Below are 26,471 nucleotides of genomic sequence, written 5' to 3'. Positions count from 1 at the left end.
CTGCCCTCATCCAGGCAAGTTGGGAGTATTCCATCACACTCCTGACTTGTGCCCTGTAGATGGTGGACAGGCTTTGGGGAGTTAGGAGGTGAGTTACTCGTCTCACGATTTCCAGCCTCTGACCTGCACTTGTAGGCACAGTATTCATATGGCTAGTCCAGTTCAGTTTCTGGTCAATGGTAAACCCCAGGATGTTGAGGGAGGCGATGGTGTAGTGATATTGTTGCTAGACTAATAATCCAGAGACCCAGGGTAATGCCCTGGGTTCGAATCCCGCCATGGCAGATGGTGGAATTTGAATTCAATAAAAATCCAGAAATAAAAGTCTAATGATAACCATGAAACCATTGCCGATTGTTATAAAAACCCATCTGGTTCACTAATGCCCTTTAGGGAAGGAAACCACCTGATCTAGCCTACATGTGACTCCAGCAAATGTTGTTGACTCTTAACTGCCCTCTGAACAAGGACAATTATGAATGGGAGTTCCATGATTTTGTCCCAACTACAGTGAAGAAATGGCAATATATTTCCCTGTCAGGATTGTATGTGACTGGGAGGGGCGTTTTTAGGTGGCAGTGTTCCCCGGCCCCTGCTGCCCTTGTTCTTCGAGGAGGTAGTGATCATAGGTTTGGTAGCTGCTGTCAAGGGAACCTTAGAGAATGGTTGTTGTGCATCTTGTAGATGGTGCACACTGCTGCCCTGGTGCACCAGTGGTGAAACAAGTGAGAGAGAGAGAAATTTGTTTGCAAAGCACTGCTTGAAGCAGCACTACAGAGAGTTTACGTCAATCCCCTGGGAGCAGACAGCGCTGCAACTCACAACTTGCAAGGACTGTTGTGTTTCTTCATTGATATCACTTAAAAACACCATATGGGTTGCAGCCTGAGGTGCTGCCTACTCCTGGACAATCTGTTGTGCCACTTGAACTGGCAATACCTGAAAGAATTGCTCCACCTGAAAGTGTTTAAGGTGGTGGATGGGGTGCCAATCAATCAGCCGTTTTGTTCTGGATGATGTTGAGCTTATTGAGTGTTGTTGAAGCTCCTGGACATTGGGTGAGATATGTTCTTTAGTTTTTCACTGTCACTTAACCATCAGCACATATACTGTTAGAATATGGTGCTGACGCAAGTTAGGTAAGTTATGGTATAAGGGAAATAAAAAGCTTAATAGTTTGTGGGGTATAAATTTGTTCACATTAGGGTGCTAGAGAATCTTGTATCAATTCCCATGGGCAGGCAGGTCCTCATTGATATATTTGAGGTCTAGTGGAGGGAAGGCTCACAATCCTCCTCCCCACTAAGTTGAAAATCTCTAGAATTGGACCAGGGGAAGAATCCAATCCTTCCAGAGAAGAAAACCTAGACCTGAGGGCAGGGGTGCAACACATTGCAACCCTCCTCCCCACTGAGAGAGTTTGATGTCCCAAACCTTTTTTTCTACTTGCTCCTTTCCGTCTTCACATTTACTCGTGATCTATTCCCTCTCCCTTCTCTGCCTTCCTCTACCTGTCCCCCTCTTATTTCAGCTCTCTACTCTTCACCCTCGCCTACCTGTTGTCTCATCCATTTTCAAACCTCTGCACTTCCTTCATCCACCTTTTTTCTATTCGGTCATGGGATGTGGGCTTCACTGGCTGGGCTAGCATTGATTGCCCATCCCTAGTTGCCCTTGAGAAAGTTGTGGTGAGCTGCCTTCTTGAACCGCTGCAGTCCATGTGGTGTAGGTGCACCCACAGTGCTGTTAAGGAGGAAGTTCCGGGATTTTGGCCAAGGACAGTGAAGGAACGGCAATATATTTCCAAGTCAGGCTGGTGACTGACTTGGAGGGGAACTTCCAGTTGGTCGTTTTCATATCTATCTGCTGTCCTTGTCTTTCTAGATGGTAGTGGTCATGGGTTTGGAAGGATAAAAACAAAAAACTGCAGATGCTGGAAATCCAAAACAAAAACAGAATTACCTGGAAAAACTCAGCAGGTCTGGCAGCATCGGCGGAGAAGAAAAGAGTTGACGTTTCGAGTCCTCATGACCCTTCAACAGAACTGATCTTTCTTTACAAAGAGAGGGAAATATAAGCTGGTTTAAGGTGGGGGGGAGAGAAGTGGAGGGGGCGGGGTGTGTTAGTATAGGAGCAGATCATCTGTTTTTGTTATGGGTTTGGAAGGTGCTGTCTAAGGAGCCTTGGTAAATTCCTGCGGTGCATCTTGTAGATGGTACACACTGCTGCTATTGTGCGTCAGTGGTGGAGGGAGTAAATGTTTGTGGATGTGGTGCCAATTGAGCGGGCTGCTTTGTCCTGGATAGTGTCCAGCTGCTTGAGTGTTATTGGAGATGCATTCATCCAGGCAAGTGGAGAATATTCCATCACACTCCTGACTTGTGCCTTGTAGATGGTGGACAGGCTTTGGGGAGACAGGAGGTGAGTTACTTGCTGCAGGATTCCCAGCCTCTGACCTGCTCGTGTAGCCACAGTATTTATATGGCTAGTCCAGTTTAGTTTCTGGTCAATGGTAAACCCCAGGATGTTGATGGTGTGGTATCAGTGATGGTAATGCCTTTGAATGTCAAGGAATGATGGTTAGATTCTCCCTTGTTGGAGATGGTCATTGCCTGTCACTTGTGTGGTGCATATGTTACTTGCCACTTGTCATCCCAAGCCTAGATATTGTCCAGGTCTTGCTGCATTTGGACATGGACTGCTTCAGTATTTGAGGAGTCACAAATGGTGCTGAACATTGCGCAATCATCAACGAACACCCCCACTTCTGAACTTATGTTGGAAGGAAGGTCAGTGATGCAGGAAGGATGTTCGTGATGGTGGGGGAGTCTAGAACCAGGGGGTCACAGTCTGAGGATACGGGGTAGACCATTTAGGACTGAGATGAGGAGAAATTTCTTCACCCAGAGAGTGATGAGCCTATGGAATTCATTACCACAGAATGTAGTTGAGGCCAAAACATTGTAAGTTTTCAAGAAGGAGTTAGATATAGCTCTTGGGACAAAAGGGATCAAAGGATATGGGGAGAAAGCGGGAACAGGCTTTGAGTTAGATGATCAGCCATGATCATAATGAATGGCAGAACAGGCTCGAAGGGCCATATGGCCTACCCTTGTTCCTATTTTCTATGTTTATATTTTTCTATGAAGCAGCTGAAGATGGTTGGGCCTAGGATACTACCCTGAGGAATTCCTGCAGTGATGTTCTGGAACTGAGATGATTAACCTCCAACAGTCACAACCATCTTCCTTTGTGCTAAGCATGACTCCAACCAATGGAGAGTATTCCCCCTGATTCCCATTGACTCCAGTTTTACCTGGGTTCATTGATGCCACACTGGGTTAAATGCTGCCTTGACATCAAGGGCAGTCACTCCCGCTTCACCTCTTGAGTTCAGCCCTTTTTCCCATGTTTGAACCAAGACTGTAATGAAGTCATGAACTGAGTGACCCTTTTGGAACCCAAACTGGGTGTCGGTAAGCAGGTTATTGCTAAGCAAATGCCGCTTGATAGCACTGTTGATGACCCCTTCCATTGCTTTACTGATGATCGAGAGTAGACTGACGGGGTGGTAATTGGCTGGGTTAGATCTTTCCAGCTTTTTGTGTACAGGACATACCTGGGCAATTTTCCACATCGCTGGGTAGATGCCAGTATTGTAGCTGTACTGGAGCAACATGGCTAGGGGTACAGCAAGTTCTGGAGCACAAGTCTTCAGTATTATTGCTGCAAAATTGTCAGGGCCCATAGCCTTTGTAGTATCCAGTGCCTTCAGCTGTTCCTTTATATCACTTGAAGTGAATCAAATTGGCTAAAGACTGGCATCTGTGACACTGGGGACCTCTGGAGGAGGCTGAGATGGATCATCCACTTGGCAATATTGACTGAAGATTGTTGCAAATGCTTCATCCTTATCTTGTGCACTGAAGTGCTGGGCTCCCTTATCATTAAGAATGGGGATATTTGTGGAGCTGTCTCCTCATAATGAGATGTTTAATTGTCCACCACTATTCATGGCTGGATATGGCAGGACTGCAGAGCTTTGATTCGATCCACTGGTTGTGGAATTGCTTAGCTCTGTCTTGGCACACAAGTAGTCCTGTGTTCTAGCTTCTGGTGACACCTTTTTAGGTATGCCTGCTGCTGCACCTGGCATGCCATCCTTCACTCTTCATTGAACCAAGGTTGATCCCCTGGCTTGGTGGTAATGGTAGAGTGGGGGATATGCCGGGCCATGAGGTTACAGATTGTGGTTGAGTACAATTCTGCTGCTGCAAATGGTCCACAGCACCTCATGGTTGCCCAGCCTTGAGTTGCTAGATCTTTTTAAAATCTATCCCGTTTAGCACAGGTTGTGCCACACAAGATGATGGAGGGTATCCTCAAAGTGAAGTTGGGGCTTCATCTCCACAAGGACTGTGCTGTGGACATATGCATCTGCAGCAGACAGGTTGGTGACGATGAGGTCAAGTATGTTTCTCCCTCTTGTTGGCTCCCTCACCACCTGCCACAGAGCCAGTCTAGCAGCTGTGTCCTTTAGGACTTGGCTGGCTTGGACTGTGGTGGTGCTACCGAGCCACTCTTGGTGATGGATATTGAAGTCCCCCACCCAGAGTACATTCTATGCCCTTGCCACCCTCAGTGCTTCCTGCAGGTGGTGTCCAAATGGAGGAGCACTGATTCATCAACTCAGGGGGGGCAATGGTGGTGAAGGACGTTTCCTTGCCCATGTTTGACCTGACACCATAAGAATTCATGGGGTCCGGAACTGGTGTTGAGGATTCCCAGGGCAACTCCCTCCCGACTGTATACCACTGTGCTGCCACCTCTGGCGGTGGGACAGGGCATACCCAGTGATGGTGATGATGGTATCTGGGACATGGTCAGTAAGCTATGATTCTATGAGTATGACTATGTCAGGTTGTTGCTTGAATAGGATAAAGGCAAAATACTGCGGATGCTGGAAATCTGAAACAAAGCCAAAAAATGCCGGAAAAACTCAGCAGGTCTGACAGCATCTGTGGAGAGAAAGACAGAGTTAACGCTTCGAGTCCAGATGACTCTTCATATGGACTCAAAATGTTAACTCTGTCTTTCTCTCCACAGATGCTGTCAGACCTGCTGAGTTTTTGCAGCATTTTTGTTTTTGTTGCTTGGTTAGTCTGTGAGACAGCTCTCCCAATTTTGTCACTGGCCCCCAGATTTTCGTAAGGAGGACTTTGCAGGGTCAACAGGGCCGAGTTTGTCTAGGTCAATACCAGGTGGTCCATCTGGTTTAATTTCTTTTAGGCTTTTTAGCAGTTTGATAGAGGGCATTTCAGAGTCAAACACATTGCTGTGGATCTGGAGTCACATGTAGGTGAGACCAGGTACACATGCAAACTCTCTTCCTTGATTATTGACCTTCACCTTGGGATTTCGAGTGTGGTTGGCAATTACTGTCAATAGCCAGCTGGAGATTTGCAATTGTATTGACAAGACAGACTTTGGGTCTAACTTTTTATCCAAAAATAACTCCTCATAGTTTTGGGAAGATGCTTTGTTCTGTCACTTCTGTTTCTTCAGCAACTCAAATAATTATCACCACCAAAACAATTTGGGGGTGAATTTCCTGCATCAGCATCAGAAGTTCAGTGGATGCTCAATGCAAACCCAATAATGTGTGACAGAATGGAAAAAGCCCTAGGTAAATTCACCCTCTATGTTAAAATAGTAATAGCATTACTTTGCTCTTCTTGAAATGGGCAATTAGAGATGGGCAACAAATGTTGGCCTTGCCAGCAATGCTCACATTCCATGAACCAATAAAAAAACTTAGTACATTTGCTAACTTAATGTTGCTCATTAAAAAAATATTTTATTTTGAACACTATTAGTTAGAACAATGAAAGTACGTCTGATTTGACTTATGTTTACACTCATGAGGTACAAGTGAATTCCTGGTTTTCCTTTTAGGCTGCAAGCCCTGCATGTACAGAGTTGGAGACTGTGATGCTTGACTGGCTGGGGAAGATGTTAAATCTGCCTGAAGATTTTCTAGCAGGGTCTGGTAGAGGAGGAGGTGGAGTCATACAGGTAACAGAAAAAAAACGCTCAGTAAAATTCTAAAGATTGTGTAGTATAATTGCTCAGAAATTGTTGGAAAAATGATGATGAGTTCACAATGCCTGTTATTATTAGTGAGTACAAAACCCAGCAATTTATGACAATGGAAGCGACCATATCATGAGTAGCGAATCACCATAAATTGCTGGACACTCTGTGCCACTCTACTATTAGCCAACAAATACAGGAACCCACTGTCAACCTCCGTGAAAGTCACAAATATGAATGGATCGCACCACAGACATTTAGGGCTGCAAATTCATGTCATTAGGATGATAATGGCTTGACCTGGACTCAATCTTGAAGACTCAGAAAAGGAACTATTAAACCTGTGAAGTTTCATTCCTGTTGGTAGCAAATTGTTCCTGGAGATTTTAAAATTTAAATACTACATTTTTAAATTTAATGTTCAGATTTCCTGTTCAGTTATTTCTCTTTCTTAATCCAGTCTTTCTTTCCCTCACTTTATTTCTCTCTATGTATCTAATTTGACTCTAATTCACCCTACTTCCTTCTCTGTAGTTCAGTCTCTATCCTTTTGTTCCATCATTCAGGAGACAGACTGTTGGACACAATGTTGACAAGGTATAGGAAACAGAGTGGAAGCTTACCGCCGGATCCCAAATCCACAACCACTGCCAGAAAATGTCCATGTTTTTCTGTCTTAGGGCATAACCCCGCTGTCTTACAAAGATGCAATCAAGCACCTGCCCTGCATTTTTTAGCGAGCCTCAAAGCCTGCTTTAAGCATTTAAGCAGCAGGCAGAAGTCCTGTCCCAAAGCATCCCATCCCTCCCCACCCCAGGGAACTTCTAGTTTTTAACTAAGGACTGGAATAAACTGATTGCTCTTGTCTTATATTGATTCTTTCATTAAGAAAGCCTGAATTCTATTCAGTCAAAAACAAGCAGATGTTTATAACAGTCTGAATGACTGCAGTTTATAATTGTCCCTCATATTAAATTAGTCTTGACAGTAATACAAAACAGACAAAACATACAATTTCTCTACCACCTCAAAGAACAAAGGCATATGGGAACATCACCACCTTCAAGTTCCTCTCCGAGTCACACACTATCCTGAAATGAAAATAAATGGTCATTTGTTCATTGTTGCTCAGTCAAACTCCTGATACTCCTATCCAACAACACTGTGGGATAGCTTCACCACATGGACTGCAGCAGTTCAAGAAGGTGGATTACCTTTTCAAGAGCAATGAGGGATGGACAATAAATCCCAGCCTTGCCAGCAACTTCTATTTCCATTTAAAAAAAAGACGAGCCTGCGTTAATGGGGAACCAAACTCAATGGTGCTGCAGCAAGATCCCTGCTGTTGCAGCAGATGGGAAGGAAGCCACAATTAAAGGAGCAACAGAGCCAAGCAGAGTTAATCATTTGTTTGCATGTTAGTGCTAGGTCCTTATCTAGGGTTAGGTGGTCTTCTCCCACCAACCAATGAAGGAAGTTTGCCACTGCTATCCCAGGGTTTCCCACCACCGTTTCCTGGCAGTCACTATGATTGGTGACATTAGTGACAGCAAGAAGAGAAATCATGTGCCTTGCTGCGCCCTGCTTTCTTATCACCATTTTCATGCAGTAGTTGCTGAAGGGGTAGCTGGTCTTCTTCTCTGCTGGGGTGATAGAGAAGAAAACTCTGGGTCAGGATGGTGATGTAGCAGTTAGGCTCACCCTTATTTTCCTGCTTTCTCTGCTACCAATCTGCTCGATTGCAGGTAGGATCGTAAAATACAGGCCCTTCTGGTTTGAGCTGAATTATTATTTACTGGTAACTTCCTTGTGACTCACATAGAGTTAAAGCAAACCCAAACTGTGGTGATAATAATACTGATTTGTAATAAAGATGTGAATTTCTTTCAGGTAGGGAAAGCAATAACTGCTCAAGAGCCGTGATCTTTATTTTGATAAAAATAGCCCAAATATCACAGCCTGTGGGCCACCAGTCCCATTATTTGATGTTTATCTTTTGCAAATGTTATTCTCTTTGTTAGTAGTCTATGATTGCTTGCAATTTCAGCATGTGCAAAATTGTTAAATGTTTCTGCTCGTAAAAACCTTTCCAATTTAATTGGAATCTGTGAAGCTGCGACTGACATTGATTTCCTGCATCCTGCAATAATAGCAGGCAGGCAGCCTATATCCATTTTTGTTCTGAGATGTAATTTTAATGTTGGGAAAGCATGTGTTTGAATGTTATTTGGTCTTCTGTTGTGTCTGTCACCTGGTGGTGACCTGATTGCAAATATACTTCAGCTGGCACTTGAAAAAGGCTGCAGATGAAAGGAAATTATAGCTATAGATTTTTGACGAGTGAAAGAGTATACGTCAGCTTTGACCAGATTTTCTTTTCCTCTTATGCATGGCTCACCATAGCAACAATTGTCTGCATTGTGTCAGCCGTGAAGTAAAATGTATCTTAGCAACTTATTATGAATTTTCCTCTCCACCAGAGCTAATGTAAAAAGCTGCAAAATAAAGTGCTCTGTGATATGCAAGGACTAAAGATTGTCTTGTTAGGAATCCAGCAATTATAGGGCAAAAATTGCATGGCTTCACTGCCAGTAAAGACCTCCCTACATACAAGTGTGGGTCAGAGGTAGTGCTTGCTGTATGTGATATAATGATATAAAGGCACCAATCGCTCATAAGGGATTGTGCAAACATTTTATGGGCTCCTATCTTTAATTGTAGGCACAGGTGAACACACATAGATGGAAGAAAGCTTGAGGACACAGGAACTGTGTTCTGCTCCAGGCCAAAGTGAAACAGGCTGGATTACATGACATACTTCCCTTAAAGTGATGGCATGATGCTATCCCTTAAAGGCTTATTACAACAGTGCTATGTTGGCAGCCAAGTCTTAAAATTTCTTCCCTTGTATACCAACTATTTGAATTATAGATCGTCCAACTAAGTTGATGAAGTTTGAGTGTTACTGTGCCTGGCAGCTCTCTCATGTGATCTTCTGATTGCAGCATTTTTGCTCCATCTATCCCTGATCTAATTGATTATTGAAATATGGGCCTGAATTTTATGCAGAGGTGGTGTCCTCAACCTCCCCCTACCTCCCAGTTGAAAATCTTACATCCTTTTGATCAGGCCTTGCAGTGATTTAATAGCTGTTGAGCCATTAATTGGTAAGAATTCTGCCCCCTTGGGGAGGAAGTCTCGCCTCCAGAAGCTGCCGGCCAATCAAATGGCTGGGAGCTCTCTAGTCCCAGCTGTGCTACCAGGAGCAGAGGCCACTGCTGGGCCTGCTGCAGCTCCACAACCTCAAGGAGCCATAGATCCAGAAACCCAGGTTAGCCAAAGGCTTCACCAAGGCCAGGCTAGCAAGGGAGATGGGGGTGCTGGTTTCGGGAGGATGACAGGGGAGTAACTTGTGGATGGGGTGTACTGTGGAAGAAGGGTGGTTTCCATTTAGTGCAGGACGCCTGAACAGGAGCAACCCCCCACCCCACAAGCCTGTAGAAAGGCCACTGTGTTGAGAATTCCCACTGCTGGCAAAACCCCAATGACAGTGTTAGGAGGCCCTTATATGGCCTAAATTGGCTCAACGGCAAATACCTGACACCACCTCTGTCACTGGTACATAGATAGATAATTTGTTTATTGAAAAATCATCATGGTGGCATGTGCTGAATTGTGATGACAATACAAATAAAACAAGAAATCAAAATTCATGTTGTAATTATAGACAATCATTAAAATAAGTATAAAATAATAAAATGATTGTAAAATTATGATCAACAGTTTGCAAATGATTACATTATGTTGCAAAATGCAGGTCTCCTTAATTTACAGAATAGAAATGAAAGGTCTGCTGCCTCTGCATTTTGTATTAAAGTCCATCGCTCATATATTGTAAGGTTAAGTTCATTAAATTTTCAATCAAGGGGAACTGCTAGAATACCAGTGGAGGTGAATAGGTGGCAGGCACAGCTTCACAGCTTTGCCACCTGATTCGATACCCACACTACCCCCCCCCCAACCCCTGCTGCCTTCCAGCCTGCTCCAGGGGTGGAGTGGGGGCATAACATTCCACCCATAATAACAAAAAGGGAAGCCATTGTAGCAGCTGCTGCAAAGATTTTCTTCATTCATTCATGGAATATGAGCATTTCCAGCATGGTCACCATTTATTGCCTATTCCTAACTGCTATTGAGAAGGTGGTGGTGGACTGCCTTCTTCAACTGCTGCTATCTAAATGCCGTCGTTACTCCCACAGCACTTTTATGAAGGGAGTTTGGGGATTTTAACCTTGTGATGATGAAGGAACACTGATAAATTTCCAAGTCAGGTGGTGTGTGACTTGGAGGGGAACTTGGAGATGGTGGTCCTCTAACAATAACAGCTTATAATTATACAACGTTTATAATGTAATGAAACACTCACAGGGAGCATTACAAAACAATGTATAACACTAAATCACATAAGGAGATATTAGGTCAGATGACCAAAAGCTTGTTTAAGGAGGAAAGTGAGGTAAAGAGGCAGAGAGGCTTAAGAAGGGAATTCTAGAGCTTGGGACCTTATCAGCTGAAGGCACGACCACAACTGTTGGAGCAATTATAATTGAGAATGTACAAGAGGCCAGAATTATAGGAATGCAAATATCTCAGAGGGGTTTTGTCTACACTGGAGTGCTGCTTTGGGCTGCAGTAGAGTGCTTAAGTTGGAGTTTGGTGATTGAGGGAATTTAAGGGTTAATTTCTATCTAAAGTCTAGTCTTTCTTTAATTTTGTAATTAACTAAAAGTTGCTGTTTGGATTGGAAGAAGGTGAGTTTTAAGCCAGCTTTAAAACAGGGTTTATACGGGCTCTGCTTGCAGCTACAACCGGCTAATTAGATAACTGGCTTAAATAGATTGTCAGAGGCTAGATTCAGTGAGTATAAAAACTGGCCATCTTACAGTGCTGACTTTGTCCGCACTGGAGTGCTGCTTTGGGCTGCAGTAGAGTGCTTAAGTTGGAGTTTGGTGATTGAGGGAGTTCAGTGAGGAGGGAACGAGGTGATCCATTGACAACCGTGAGTATAGTCAGGTAAGTATTTACTACTTTTTTCGCTTAGTTTTTAAGGTCTTATTTTGTAGTTCATCTTTTGCAAGGGCTATATTCTGTAACAATGAGGAACAGGGGAGAAGGGCCCTAGAATAATTGATATTGTTTGATATTAACTATCTTCCAAATGTTTAATTTAATTTAAAGTCATGGCAGGAGAGCCTAAAGCTGTGGTGTGCTCCTCCTGCTCTACGTGGGAAGTCAGGAACATTTCCAGTTCCCGGGGCCAGCATCTGTGCGGGAAATGTCTCCAGCTGCAGGTCCTGGAAGCCCAGATTTCAGAGATGGAGTGGCAGCTGGGGACACTGTGGAGCATCCGCGAGGTGGAGAGTATTGTGGATAGCACGTACAGAGAGGTGGTCACACTGCAGACTAAGAGTCCACAGGCAGGAAACAATGGGTGACCATCAGGCAGAGCAAGAGGACTAAGTAGGCAGTGCAGGAAGCTCATGTGGCTATTCCCCTGCAAAACAGATATACCACTTTGGATACGGTTAGAGGGAATGGCCTCTCAGGGGAAGCAGCAACAGCCAAATTTGTTGCACCACAGTTGGCTCTGCTGCACAGTGGAGGAGTAAAAAGAGTGGGAATGCAATATTTATAGGGGATTCAATTATAAGGGGAGTAGATAGGTGTTTCTGTGGCCGTAAACGAGACTCCAGGATGGTATGTTGCCTCCCTGGTGCTAGGATCAAGGATGTCTCAGAACGGCTGCAGGACATTCTGAAGGGGGAGGGTGAACAGCCAATAGTCATGGTACACACTGGTACAAACGACATAGGTAAAAAAAGGGATGAAGTCCTAAAAGCAGAATATAGGGAGTTCGGAAGCAAGTTGAAAAGTAGGACCTCAAAGGTAGTCATCGCAGGATTACCACCAGTGCCACATGCTAGTCAGAGTAGAAATAGCAGAATATATCGGATGAATATGTGGCTGAAGATATGGTGTGAGGGGGAGGGTTTCAGATTCCTGGGACATTGGGACCGGTTCTGGGGGAGGTGGGACCAGTACAAACTGGACGGGTTACACCTGGGCAGGACTGGGACTCAGGTCCTAGGGGGAATATTTGCTAGAGTGGTTGGGGAGGGTTAAACTAAAATGGCAGGGGGATGGGAACGTATGCAAGGAGTCAGAGGAGGGGGAATCAAGGATAGAACAAAAGCAAAAGGGGGAATAAGAAAAGTGATAGGCAGAGAAATCAAGGGTAAGAATCAAACAGGCCCTCAGTGAAAAGTAATGGGAACGGGACAAGTAATGTTAAAAAGACAAGTCTTAAGGCTTTGTGTCTTATCGCAAGGAGCATTCGCAATAAAGTGGATGAATTAACTGCGCAAATAGATGTAAACAGGTATGATATAGTCGGGATTACGGAGACATGGCTGCAGAGTGACCAGGGATAGGAACTGAACATCCAGGGGTATTCAGTATTTAGAATGGACAGACAAAAAGGAAAAGGTAGTGGAGATGCATTACTGGTTAAAGAGGAAATTAACACAATAGTGAGGAAAGATGTGGAATCTGTATGGGTGGGGCTGAGGAACACTAAGGGGCAAAAAATGTTAGTGGGGTTGTATCTAGACCCCCAAACTGTAGTGGTGATGGTGGGCATGGCATTAAACAGGAAATTAGAGACATATGTAATAAAGGAACGTCTGTAATTATAGGTGACTTTAATATGCATATAGATTGGGCAAATCAAATTAGTAACAATACCGTAGAGGAGGAATTCCTGGAGTGTATACGTTGGTTTTCTGGACCAATATGTTGAGGAACCAACAAGAGAACAGGCCAGCCTAGACTGGATATTGTGTAATGAGAAAGAAATAATTGGCAATCTAGTTGTGTGAGGCCCCTTGGGGATGAGTGACCATAATATGATAGAATTCTTCATCAAGTTGGAAAGTGACATGTTGATTCTGAAACTAGGATCCTGAATCTTAATAAAGGATACCACAATGGTATGAGATGCGAGTTGGCTATGATGGATTGGGAAACATTACTTAAAAGGATGACGGTGGATAGGCAATGGCAAACATTCAAGGAGTGCATGGTGCACTGCAACAAGTGTTTATTCCTGTCTGGCACAAAAGTAAAACAGGAAAGGTGGCCAAACCATGGCTTACAAGGGAAATTAGAGATAGTATTAGATCCAAGGAAGAGGCATACAAATTGGCCAGAAAAAACAACAGGCCTGAGGATTGGGAGCAGTTTAGAATTCAGCAAAGGAGGACCAAGGGATTGATTAAGAAGGGGAAAATAGAGTACGAGAGTAAGCTTGCGGGGACAGAAATAGGGAAATTTATAATGGGGGACAAAGAAATGGCTGACCAACTAAATACAGACTTTGGTTCTGTCTTCACAAAGGAGACTTAAATAACATACCAGAAATATTGTGGAACACATGGTTTAGTGAGAGGGAGGAACTGTAAGAAATCAGTATTAGTAGGGAAATAGTGTTGGGGAAATTGATGGGGTTGAAGGCCAATAAATTCCCAGGGCCTGGTCATCTACATCCCAGAGTACTTAAGGAAATGGCCTTAGAAATAATGGATGCATTGGTGGTCATCTTCCAAGATTCTATGGATTCTGGAACAGTTCCCACAGATTGGAGGGTAGCTAATGTAACCCCACTATTTAAAAAGGGAGGTAGAGAGAAAACAGTGAATTATAGACCAGTCAGCCTGACGTCGGTAGTGGGGATAATTCTAGAGTCCATCATAAAAGATTTAATAGCTGAGCACTTGGAAAACAGTGGCAGAATTGGACAGAGTCAGCATGGATTTATGAAAGGGAAATCATGCTTGACAAATCTACTGGAATTTTTCGAGGATGTCACTAGTAGAGTTGATGAGGGGGAGCTAGTGGATGTGGTTTATTTGGACTTTCAGAAGGCTTTCGACAAAGTCCCACATAAGAGATCGATGTGTAAAATTAAAGCACATGGGATTGGGACTAGTGTATTGAGATGGATAGAAAACTGGTTGGCAGACAGGAAACAAAGAGTAGGAATAAAGAAGTCTTTTTCCGAATGGCAGGCAGTGACTAGTGGGGTACCGCAGGGATCGGTGCTGGGACCCCAGTTATTCACAATATATATTAATGACTTAGATGAGGGAACTAAATGTAATATCTCCAAATTTGCAGATGACACAAAGTTGGGTGGAAGGGTGAGCTGTGAGGAAGATGCAGAGATACTTCAGTGTTATTTGGACAAGCTGAGTGAGTGGGCAAATGCATGGCAGATGCAATATAATGTGGATAAATGTGAGGTTATGCACTTTGGTAGCAAAAACAGGAAGGCAGATTATTATCTGAATGGCTATAAATTGAGAGAGAGGAATGTGCAATGAGACCAGGGTATCCTTGAACACCAGTCGCTGAAGGTAAGCATGCAGATACAGCAGGTGATTAAGAAGGCAAATGGTATGTTGGCCTTCATAGCAAGAGGATTTGAGTACAGGAACAGGGATGTCTTGCTGCAATTATACGGGGCCTTGGTGAGACCACACCTGGAATATTGTGTGCAGTTTTGGTCTACTTATCTGAGGAAGGATGTTCTTGCTATAGAGGGAGTGCAGTGAAGGTTTACCAGACTGATTCCTGGGATGGCAGGACTGACATATGAGGAGAGATTGAGCTGGAGTTCAGAAGAATGAGGGGGGATCTCATAGAAACCTATAAAATTCTAACAGGACTAGACAGGGTAGATGCAGGAAGGATGTTCCTGATGGTGGGGGAGTCCAGAACCAGGGGTCGCAGTCTGAGGATACGGGGTAGACCATTTAGGACTGAGATGAAGAGAAATTTCTTCACCCAGAGAGTGGTGAGTGTGGGATTCGCTACCACAGAAAGTAGTTGAGGCTAAAACGTTGTATGTTTTCAGGAAGGAGTTAGATATAGCTCTTGGGTCAAAAGGGATCAAAGGATATGGGGAGAAAGCAGGAGCAGGCTATTGAGTTGGATGATCAGGCACGATCATTATGAGTGTCGGAGTAGGCTCGAAGGGCCAAATGGCCTACCCCTGCTCCTATTTTCTATGTTTCTATATATGGGGCTGGAGGAAGTTACATAGATAGGAAGGTTTATGACCATGGAGGGATTTAAAAACAGGAATGAGAATTTTAAAGTCGAGCCATTCTTTGACTGGGAACCAATGTAAGCTGGAGAGCATAGGGTTGCTAGGGGAATGGAACATGCTGAACAACATTAATACATGGGCAGCTGAGTTTTGAATGACCTCAAATTTATGGAGTGTAGAATGTGGGAGACCAGCCAGAAGTGCATTGGAATAGTCACATTTATAGGTAATGAAAGCATGGAAGAAGGTTTCATTAGCAGATGAGCTGAGACAGGGGCAAAGTGGGGCAATGTTACCGAGGTGGGAAGCAGGCAGTCTTATCAATGGCACAGATATGAGGTCAGAAACTCACCTCAGGATCAAATGTGATAGCAGGGTTAATCTTAGACTATTGCCAGGAGAGATCTGAAGTCAGTAGCTGGGGAACAGAGTTTGGAACAGGAACCGAAAATGAGGTCTTCAGTATTCCTGATATTAACTGATGCATCTGCTGCACTTGTTCTTCTTGGCAGTAGAGGCTGTGGGTTTGGAAGGTGCTGTTGGAGGAACCATGGCGAGTTGCTGCTGTGCATCTTATAGATTATACACAATACTGGTACTGTGTGTTGTTGGTAGAGGGAGTGAATGTTGAATGTGATGGATGAAGTGCTGGTCAAGCGGGCTGCTTTGTCCAGGATGGTGTCCAGCAGTTTGAGTGTTGTTGAAGCTGCATTCACCCAGGGAAGTGGAGAGTATTCCATCACATTCCTGACTTGTGCATTATAAAGCGTTGGGAAGTCAGAAGGTGAGTTACCTGACACAGGGCAGAATTGTCCCAGATTTGCACTGTGTGGTAGCGGACGTGAAAAAAGTTGTTTCATCTGCTGGCCGCAAAGGCAGGTTTTCAGGCGGTATCATCCCCTTCCCACCTCATAAATTATGCATTCATGGCAAACACCCTCTGATTGGCCCACCACACCGTTACTTCGCTGCTTCTTCATGCCGGGTGCCATATTTAAACTGCAGTTACGCACACAGTTCTCAATACTTGCAGTCCAGGACTACTCCACTGAAGACATGGCCCCAAAAACCAGTAAAGTTGCAGCACCTCAGTTCAGTGATGCATCTGGATGCTGTGGAGGCCTGCTATGAAGTCATCTACTCCCCCTCTGGCTGCAGGAGGCCCATCAGTCTCACCACTCTGGCTTGGGAGGCGGTGGCAGAGGTGGTCAGTACCAACACTGCACACAAGAGGTTAGCCATTTAGTGCAGAAGACGGATGAATGATCTAATAGGTGTCGCCAGGGTAAGTCACTCAATCTCAACTTACCCACTCACAATCCCATCACACATTCACTGGCATCTCACTCATTGCCAGCTCAAGGGACATCACCACTCACTCTCTCACACACATCCTCACATCTCCAACTGGCCTCATCTCCTCTGGAGGTCACCTCATCATCCTGTCCATGGCTCCACTCAGCACACATACAAACCTGGCATCCTTCTCATTTGGCCTGGCATGTGCCTTGCTCACACTCTCCATCTGTCTTTATGCAGGACAAGATCACACACAATCACTGGGAGAGGTCCCAGTCAGGGGATGCAATGCCGGACATTAAGGTCCTCACTCCATTCAAGTGTTGCTTGTCGGAGCTGGCTGGAGAGGACATCGACCATTCCTGCGACAACAGTGAGGTCAGTGGCAGGCAAACACCCACGAGGATTCTGCACCATATTATTGCTCTCTCATCGCCACACTGGGTCCACTGTTCTGTGTTCAATGTGGCTGCCAAGCACTAATAATCTCCACTTTCTCTCCTAGGCACATCTGACATATCGACCTCAGGCAGTCATGACCCTGAGCCCAGTGCTGAGAGCACCTCAGATGAGGACCCTGAGGGCAGCACCATTGAAGACCTGTCACAGTGCTCAACTACACCCTCCACCAGTGCAGCTACACACACCTTGGTGGGACCTGGATGTAGAACAGCCTTGGAATTGCAATCTGGTGAGCACACCACACAATCTGTTCCACAGCAGGTGGCGGCAGGAACATCCTTGATCGCCGACACTTGGAGGACTGCTGGGGGCAAGAAATCGGCCGAGTCCGAGTCAGATGATGAGTCTCTGTACTCGATCCTCAATCAGTTGGTGGAGATGCAAAGGCAATCACTGGAACATCAGGAAGGGATGTCTGGCGCACTCCTCAGATTGCAAGGAGGAATGGAGGATCCGTCTGCCTTCAGTCCAAGATAATAGTGCCACATGTTGCAGATCAAGGTCAGCACAGGCAGGTTAGTGACTGCCATGGAGGCCTTGGTCCAGGACTTTGCTCCTGCACTGCAGCGGGGGCTGAACTCCATTGTTGATGTCGTTGTTGACCACCAACTGTCAAAGAGAGAGGGCCGCAGGGTAACTCGATCTCACTCCAGCTTCCCCTTCTCCTCAAGGAGTCAGCCAGGGGCCACTGGGTACCCACAGGGCGGAGGACCAGCAGCTCAACAACCCGGGGTCATCCACCCAGGTGACTTTGGGCATGTTCGGCCGATCCAAATCCTCTGCAGCTTCAGCTCAACAGGCCAAGGGGGGGTGCAGCTGGCCCACACCACAGCAGGGCACCCAAAGCAGGCCGGGGCCATCCAGGTCTCGGCTCTCCAAAGGATGCTCGCCAAGGCCATCACAGACAGGGCGTAGCAGCCAGCAGTCTGATTCCACCTCCACTGTCGGTGTTGACGGAGCACCAAGATGTAGCAGCAAGGTTCCGAAAGTTAAGAAGATGTAATTGCACAGCCTGGGAATGGGCATTAATCACTTGTACAGACTGTTCACTATTGTAAATAAACTCCCAAGAATGTCTCCTTGCCTATGGCTCCTTATTATGATGGGCAATGTTCGTGTCACTCAGGTATGAAACCTTGGCTCCTGCATAGATAAAGGCAGGTGTTTCAGTTGAGGGTCTCTTCGCTGTGCAGTGTGTAACCTTCAGACCAAAGTGATGGTCTGGCTTCACACTCCTTGGACACATTAGTGATGCCTGCACCTCAATGGTGCTTGTCATTGCTGCCAGAATGTCATGTGCAGGTGTCACAGAGTTCCGTCATTCTCTTTGTGTGCTCTCAGTACCTTTAAGGTGGGGTTGGCCCCCATCTCTTAAGCATCTGTGTCCCGTAATGCTGTGCTCCTGAAGGGGACAGGTGCTGAAGGCGGACAAAGGATCAGGTGCATTTAAAGTTTCACAGCTGCGTCTCCTTGATATGACCCTGATCTACAGGGATCTACAGTTGGCCTCAACTTTTTGCAACTTAACTCAACATTTTATAAATAATATAAATGACCCTGACGAAGGAATGGTTGCTAAATTTGCTGACGACACAAAGATCGGTAGGAAAGTAAATTGTGAAGAGGACATGAGGTTACAAAGGGATATAGATACGTTAAGTGAGTGGGCAAAGATCTGGCAAATGGAGTATAATATGGGCAAATGTGAAATAGTTCATTTTGGCAGGAAGAATAAAATAAAACTTATTATCTAAATGGTGAGAGACTGTAGAGCTCTGAGATGCAGAGGGATCTGGGTATCCTAGTGCATGGATCACAACAGGTTAGTCTGCAGGTACAACAAGTAATTAGGAAAGCTAATAGAATGTTATCATTTATTGTGCTGGAAATTGATTACAAAAGCAGGGAGGTTATGCTTCAGTTGTACAGGGTATTAGTGAGACCACATCTGGAGTATTGTGTACAGTACTAGTCTCCTTATTTAAAGAAAGGTGAAAATGCATTAGAAGCAGTTCAGATGAAGTTTACTAGACTAATATCAGGAATAGGTGTGTTGTCTTATGAGGAAGGCTGGACAGGTTAGGCTTGTACCTGCTGGAATTTAGAAGAGTACTAGGCAACTTAATTGAAACCTTTAAAATCCTGTGGGGTCTTGACAGGGTGGATGCGGAGAGGATATTTCCTCTTGAGGGAGAATCTGGAACTAGCCATCACTGTTTAAAGATAAGGGACCACTTATTTAAGACAAAGATGAGAAGACATTTTTCTCTCATAGGGTTGTGAGTCTTTGGAACTCTCTTCCTCAAAAGGTGGTGGAAGCAGAGTCTTTGAATATTTTTAAGGCAAACCTAGATAAATTCTTGATTAACAAGAGGATGAAGGGTTGACGGGGGTAGGACAGAATGTGGGGTTGAGGTATGTTCGTATGCGTGTATCACAGAGTGCAAGTGAGCTGCCCTCAGCCATACAAGAGTCAGACATTCACAGAAGCAATGTGAAGATCTATGGAGTGTCCTCACTGCATATCATCATCATCCTCCTGGAATCTAGCGCCTCTTAGGGCCACCGCTGTGTCTCCATGGCAAGACCCTGAGCACTGAGGGTGTGTGCGTTGCCATCAACCATACAGGAGTCAAACATTCATAGATGCAAGTTGAGGAGGTCAGGATTGCTCTCATTGCATCTCATCATCATCCTCCACGAATCTTGGAGCCATGAGGGCCTCCTGAGCACACCTGCCTCATCTGGCCAGCACGATGGCCTCATTACCAGCATCCTCGCCATCGAGGACCTCATCACAGCCATCCCCTTCAACGTCCTCCTCATCGGAGGACAGGAGTAGCTCTTCCACCTCCTTCTCAGCCAGGTCCTCTCCCCTTTGCAGTGCCAGGTTGTGTACCATGCAGCAAGCTATGATGATATGCAACACCTTCGGTGGACTGTATTGCAGTGCTCCACCAGACCTATTGAGGCACTAGAACCTCATTTTCAAGATGCCTATCGTCTGCTCCACCAAGTCCAGGTCATGACATGAGCCTCATTACACCATAGCTCTGCTGCAGTCTGAGACCGCCACACGGGCGTCATCAGCCACAGCCTCTGTTGGTAGCCCTTGTCTCTGAGGAGCCAACCCTGCAGATCTCTGGACCCTGGAAGATGTCAGGGCTCTGAGACCTGCTAAGAATGTAGGAACCATGGACTCTTCCTGGCAATCATGCACAGACCTGTAGGATGCATTAGTGGTGGTCGTACACCAGCTGAACGTGCAGCAAGTGGAAGCCCTTGTCGTTGACGTAGCTGACTGCTTGATTCCATGGAGATCTAAACACCATGTGAGTGCAATTGATGGCACCCTGCACCTATGGAAAAACAGAGATCTAGCACATCCCAGCATTCTTGCTTCCTGGCTTTCTTGATCCCGGTCAAAATGCGCAAAATTCTGTGCCTTCACAAAGATGGTGTCTGTGACCTCCTGGATGCATCCTTGTGCGTGGAGTCTGATCCACAGATCACCTGTGGAGCCCTGGAAGGAGCCACTGACATATAAATTGAGCAACGTGGTCTCTTTCTTGGCCACTGGCAGTGGATGCCCTCCATGTCCCCGTGGTGCCCCAGTGCAGCAGAGGCACATATGACTGACCAGTTCCCTAGATATGGACAATCTTCACCCACACTGATTCTAAGTCATTGCAGAAATGACAGGTGCCATCTATTGACCTTGGGTCTAGCGAGGAGCCTTCAAGCGACAGCCATCTGTGGATCTTCAGCTGTATGCAGTGGGCCCTGCCACCCCTTCATCTTGAGGGAGGTGCTCCTCCCTTTGCCAAGCCAGGTGTCTCCACCACCCTCTTCTCCTCCTTCTCTGCTCCCTGTAAGCCATGAGTCATACCATTAAATCACCAGGCTCCGTGATCCTAATGTCCTCCTGCAGGATCAAAGAGAGAGACCCATGGGTCGCTCTTGGTTAAGTCTTGAAGACCCCTTCATGCGTGCAGGAGAGTGCTGGCCACCACTTGATGGCCAGTGTGCAGTGCGCTTCATGGCTGTCCAAAACCCCACCCACCTTCGATTGGCGGCAGCTTTGCCCACTGGACTACATGCCGTTCTCTCAGCTCAGGCACAGACATTCTCCTAATCCACACTGCAAGACTGCACTGTTAGCTTGAACCATAATGGATACTAGTCCAAACTTCACCAGTGAGCATCTCTATCAGTGACTGTGCCATAGCCACCTTTCATAAGGGGATTCTACAACTTGCCCAGCTGGCCCGTTGTCCTATTGTTTTGCTGCCCCCTAAAATGCACATTAATGTGCAGTCTTTGTTCGAGGGTGTAAAGTTCTGAAGCATTTGGTGGCACTTTCATGCTTTTGCGTTGCTTGAATGGGCAGAAAATCTTCAGAGGCCTGACTCCAACCATGTCAATGGAGCTGCTGCTAACAAGCTTCTCCAAGTGCATACCTCTTCCCTCAACCCCTCTACCCAGCCCCATCCCTGACCACACAGCATATGCTTAAGTACTTCCTTCAGTCTGTGCTGCCTTGCGCACACCCTCACCACCACCCCCCATGCCCCCAGCCTGACCCGTACCGAACTTGCCTGTGCCCCTCCCGAATGCTCAGCGTCTCTTCCTTGATGTCAGACAGTCGATGCTCATGAACGCTGTGCAAGGTTTTGTGCACTAACCTCCAAGTTTCCCTCGAAGTTCAACTTATCAGGTGCACTTTTAAAGGCAGTCATGAAGCATGCCATTCTGAAGTCACACCGATTTGGGTAGTAAATTTGAGGTTGGGGTATGATTCCGGTGAGCAGGGCTTATAATGAGATTCTAAAGTATTGAAATTATGTTCCTGACATGCAACAGTGGGGAACACGGCCTGCCATTGATGGCTGGAGCAGACAATTGCAAACTGGTTTCACAATGTCATGAAACCAATTTTTGGTCTTCTTGCCATATTGGTCCCCCTGCCTGACATGGTGCCCGCTGCAACGGGACCAGGCAATTTTGCCCACAGAATTCCCAATCTCTGAGTTGCTCCTGAAGTCACAGTATTTATATGGCTTTTCCAGTTAATTTTCTCATCGATGGTAATCCCCATGATGCTGATGATGGGGAATCCAGCAATGATAATGCACTTCAATGTCAATGACACTTGTCACTTAGCAGCCTAAGCCTGGATGGTGTCTAGGGGTCTTGTTTCATGCAGGCACAAGCTGCTTCCATGTCTGAGGAGTTGTAAATGGTACTGAACACTGTGCAATCATCAGTGAACATCCCCACTTCTGACTTTATGTTGGTGGAAAGGTCATTGATGAAGCAACTGAAGATGGTTAGGCCTCAGAAACTTCCCTGAGGAGCTCCTGCATTGATGTCCATGGACAAGTGTAGCTAATGAAAGTTCATTTTCTAATTCAAATGTTCCGTATCAAAAGAAAATGCACATCCAATTAATCAATCAATAATATAGTATTTGATAGTTCAAGTATAGAATGAATTGGGTCAATTTGGTATCAGCTGTGTGTTATCTCACATTTTCTTTTCCCGACATTCCTTTGGTCATATCTTTCCAGTTCAAAGGAATTTAATGAATATTAATAAGTGAAAATCTGTGCCCAAATTCTTGTGGCGAAGCTCTTCATTGAGAGAGCAAATTCATAATAATTCCACAAAATGAGGCTGGTCTCCATTGACAGTTTTCTGTTTCGTTATCAAGTTCCCTCCCACAGCACCCTAAGTCAAGTTCTTTGAGTGGCAACAAGGTCCTAAATGAAGTGAAATAGCAAACTAAATTAAACAGCAAATCAAATGCAAAATCCACACCAGTATTAGCACTTCAATGCAGCTATCTGATCAAACACATTTCCCTACTATTTCATCATATCCTTTAATATTTTACATGTGTTTACATCATTACTTTTCAAATATAATGATTGACTCAGCCTCAATAGACAGGCGATAATTCAATCTGTTATTCTAAAAATTCTTAGTATGAAAAGTTTCTTCTAAACTTCCCTTTAAATTTTTAACACTAATCTGAAATTTGAACCTTTTTTTTAATTCATTCACGGGTGTGGGCTTCGCTGGCTGGGCCAGCATTTATTGTCCATCCCTAGTTGCCCTTGAGAAGGTGTTGGTGAGGTGCCTTCTTGAACTGCTGCAGTCCATGTGGTGTAGGTACATCCACAGCGCTGTTAGGAAGCGAGTTCCAGGATTTTGACCCAGCGACAGTGAACGAACGGCGATATATTTCCAAGTCAGGATGGTGAGTGACTTGGAGGGGAACTTCCAGGTGGTGGTGTTCCCATCTGTCTGCTGCCCTTGTCCTTCTAGGTAGCAGTGGTGGTGGGTTTGGAAGGTGCTGTCTAAGGAGCCTTGGTGAATTCCTGCAATGTTTCTTGTAGGTGTTATACACTGCTGCTACAGTGCGTCAATGGTGGAGGGAGTGAATGTTTGTGGAAGTGGTGCTAATCAAGCGGACTGCTTTGTCCTGGATACTGTCCAGCTTCTTCAGTGTTGTAGGAGTTGCACTCATCCAGGCAAATGGGGAGCATTCCATCACACTTCTGACTTGTGCCTTGTAGATGGTGGACAGGCTTTGGGGAGTCTTGAGGCGAGTTACTTGTCACACGATTCCTTGCCTCAGCCCTGCACTTTCAGCCACAGTATTTATATGGTGAGTCCAGTTTAGTTTCTGGTCAATGGTAACCCCCAGGATGTTGATAGTGGGGGATTCAGTGATGGTAATGCCATTGAATATCAAGGGGTGATGGTTGGATTCTCTCTTGTTAGAGATGGTCATTGCCTGACACTTGTGTGGCATGAATGTTACTTGCCACTTGTCAGTCCAAGCCTAGATATTGTCCCAGCGTTGCTACATTTGGACATGGACAACTTCAGTATCTGAGCAGTCTCGAGTGGTGTTGAATGTTCAGCAATCATCAGCGAATATCCCCACTTCTGACCTTATGATGGAAGATAGGCCATTGATGAAGATGGTTGGACCTAGGACATTATCCTGAGGAACTCCTGCATTGATGTCCTGGAGTTGAGATGACTGACCTCCAACAACCACAACCATCTTCCTTTGTGCTAGGTATGACTCCAACCAGCGGAGTGTTTTCTCCCTGATTCCCATTGACTCCAGTTTTGCCAGGGCTCCTTGATTCCAAACTCAGTCAAATGCTGCCTTGATGTCAAGGGCAGTCACTCTCACCTCACCTCGGGAGTTCAGCTCTTTTGTCCATGTTTGAACCAAGGCTGTATCGAGGTCAGGAGCTGAGTGGCCCTGGCGGAACCCAAACTGGGCATCAGTGAGCAGGTTATTGCTAAGCAAGTGCTGCTTGATTGCATGGTTGATGATCCCTTCCATTACTTTACTGATGATGGAGAGTAGACTGATGGGGCGGTAATTAGCCGGGTTGGAATTGTCCTGATTTTTGTGTATAGGACATACCTGGGCAATTTTCAACATAGCCGCGTAGATGCCAGTGTTGTAGCTGTACTGGAACAGCTTGGATAGGGGCGCGGCAAGTTCTGGAGCGCAAGTCTTCAGTACTATTGCCGGAATGTTGTCAGGGCCCATAGCGTTTGCTGTATCCAGTGCCTTCAGCCGTTTCTTGAAATCACATGGAGTGAATTGAATTGGCTGAAGACTGGCACCTGTGATCCTGGGGGCCTCCAGAGGAGGCTGAGATGGATCATCCACTCGGCACTTCTGGCTGAAGATTGTTGCGAATGCCTCATCTTTTGCACTGATATGCTGGGCTCCTCCATCATTGAAGATGGGGATATTTGCGGAGCCTCCTCCTCCTCCTCCTCATGAGTTGTTTAATTGTCCACCACCATTCACGACTGGATATGGCAGGACTGTAGAGCTTAGACCTGATCCGTTGGTTGTGGGATGGCTTAGATCTGTGTATCACTCCCTGAGTATGTGGTTTGGCATGCAAGTAGTCCTGTTTTATAGCTTCACCAGGTTAACACTTCATTTTTAGGTATGCCTGGTCCTCCTGGCATGCCTTCCTGCACTCTTCATTGAACCAGGGTTGATCCCTGGCTTGATGGTAATGGTAGAGTGGGGGATATGCTGGGCCATGAGATTACAGATTGTGTTTGAGTCGAATTCTGCTGTTGCTGATGGCTGACAGCGCCTCATGGATGACTTAGTTTCAGATCTGTTCAAAATCTATCCCATTTAGCACAATGGTAGTGCCACACAACAAGATGGAGGGTATCCTCAATGTGAAGGCAGGACTTCATCTCCACAATGACTGTGCGGTGGTCACTCCTACTGATACTGTCATGGACAGATGCATCTGCAGCAGGGAAGTTGGTGAGTATGAGGTCAAGTATGTTTTTCCCTCACCACCTGCTGCAGACCCAGTCTAACAGCTATGTCATTTAGGACTCGGCCAGCTCAGTCAGTCACTAGTGGTGCTACCAAGCCTCTCTTGGTGCTAGGCGTTGAAGTCCCCCACCCAGAGTACATTCTGTGCCCTTGCCACCCTCAGTGCTTCCTCCAAGTGATGTTCAACTTGGAGGAGCACAGATTCCTCAGCTGAGGGAGGGCGGTACGTGATAATCATCAGGAGGTTTCCTTCCCCATGTTTGGCCTGATGCCATGAGACTTCATGGGGTGAGGAGTCAATGTTGAAGACTCCCAGGGCAACTGCCTCCCAACTGTATACCATGGTGCTGCCACCTCTGCTGGCTTGCCCTGCCAGTGGGACAGGACATATCCAGGGATGGTGATGCCTGGAATATTATCTGTAAGATATGATTCCGTGAGAATGATTATGTTGTTTGACTAGTCTGTGAGACAGCTCTCCCAATTTTGGCACAAGCCCTCAGATGTTAGTAAGGAGGACTTTGCAGGGTCGACAGAGCTGCGATTGCTATTGTCATTTCTGGTGCCTAGGTCAATGCCTTTTTTTGTCTTTATAGCTGTTTGTTACAACTGAATGGCTTGCTAGGCCATTTCAGGGGCAATCACATGTAGGCCAGACCAGATAAGGATGGCAGATTTCCTTCCCTAAAGGGACATTGTTGCTTTTTCATCAATCAACAGTGGTTTCAGGGTCACCATTGGACTTTTAATTTCGCCATCTGCCATGGCAGGATTCAAACCCAGCATTACCCTGCGTCTTTGGATTAATGGTCCAGTGACAATGCCACTACACCATCAATTCCCTCCTTGTTGTTGACTCACAGAACAGTAGAAATAAACTTTAATTATCCATCCACTTTTTAAAATTATTCTTTGTATATTGTATCTGGTGTCTTCTGCATGACACACTCTGGAAATGAGTGAACATTGTCAATTGGTTGGGATTGTGGATGATCGATGGTATTAATTACAGATAGCTGCAATGACAAAATTGTGCACTGCTCAGCTGCAGTATTAACACTGCTATGTCTTGTAATGAACACTCCAAATCACCCTGATGGA

General features: G+C 45.6%; 1 protein-coding gene across 1 annotated transcript in view; it reads left to right on the top strand.

Annotated features, from left to right (window-relative positions):
- ddc (dopa decarboxylase) overlaps positions 1–26,471 on the top strand; it is a 181,668-nt gene that overhangs the window by 12,816 nt on the left and 142,381 nt on the right. The window contains exon 4 of the mRNA XM_041184524.1: positions 5,956–6,075. Coding sequence (XP_041040458.1) covers positions 5,956–6,075 — 120 coding nt within the window. The remainder of the gene's footprint in view (positions 1–5,955; positions 6,076–26,471) is intronic.

This window comes from Carcharodon carcharias, chromosome 3 (genome assembly GCF_017639515.1).
Source record: "Carcharodon carcharias isolate sCarCar2 chromosome 3, sCarCar2.pri, whole genome shotgun sequence".
NCBI lineage: Eukaryota > Metazoa > Chordata > Chondrichthyes > Lamniformes > Lamnidae > Carcharodon > Carcharodon carcharias.
Note: the sequence above shows the minus strand (reverse complement) of the source record. Positions and strands in the feature narration are given on the sequence as shown.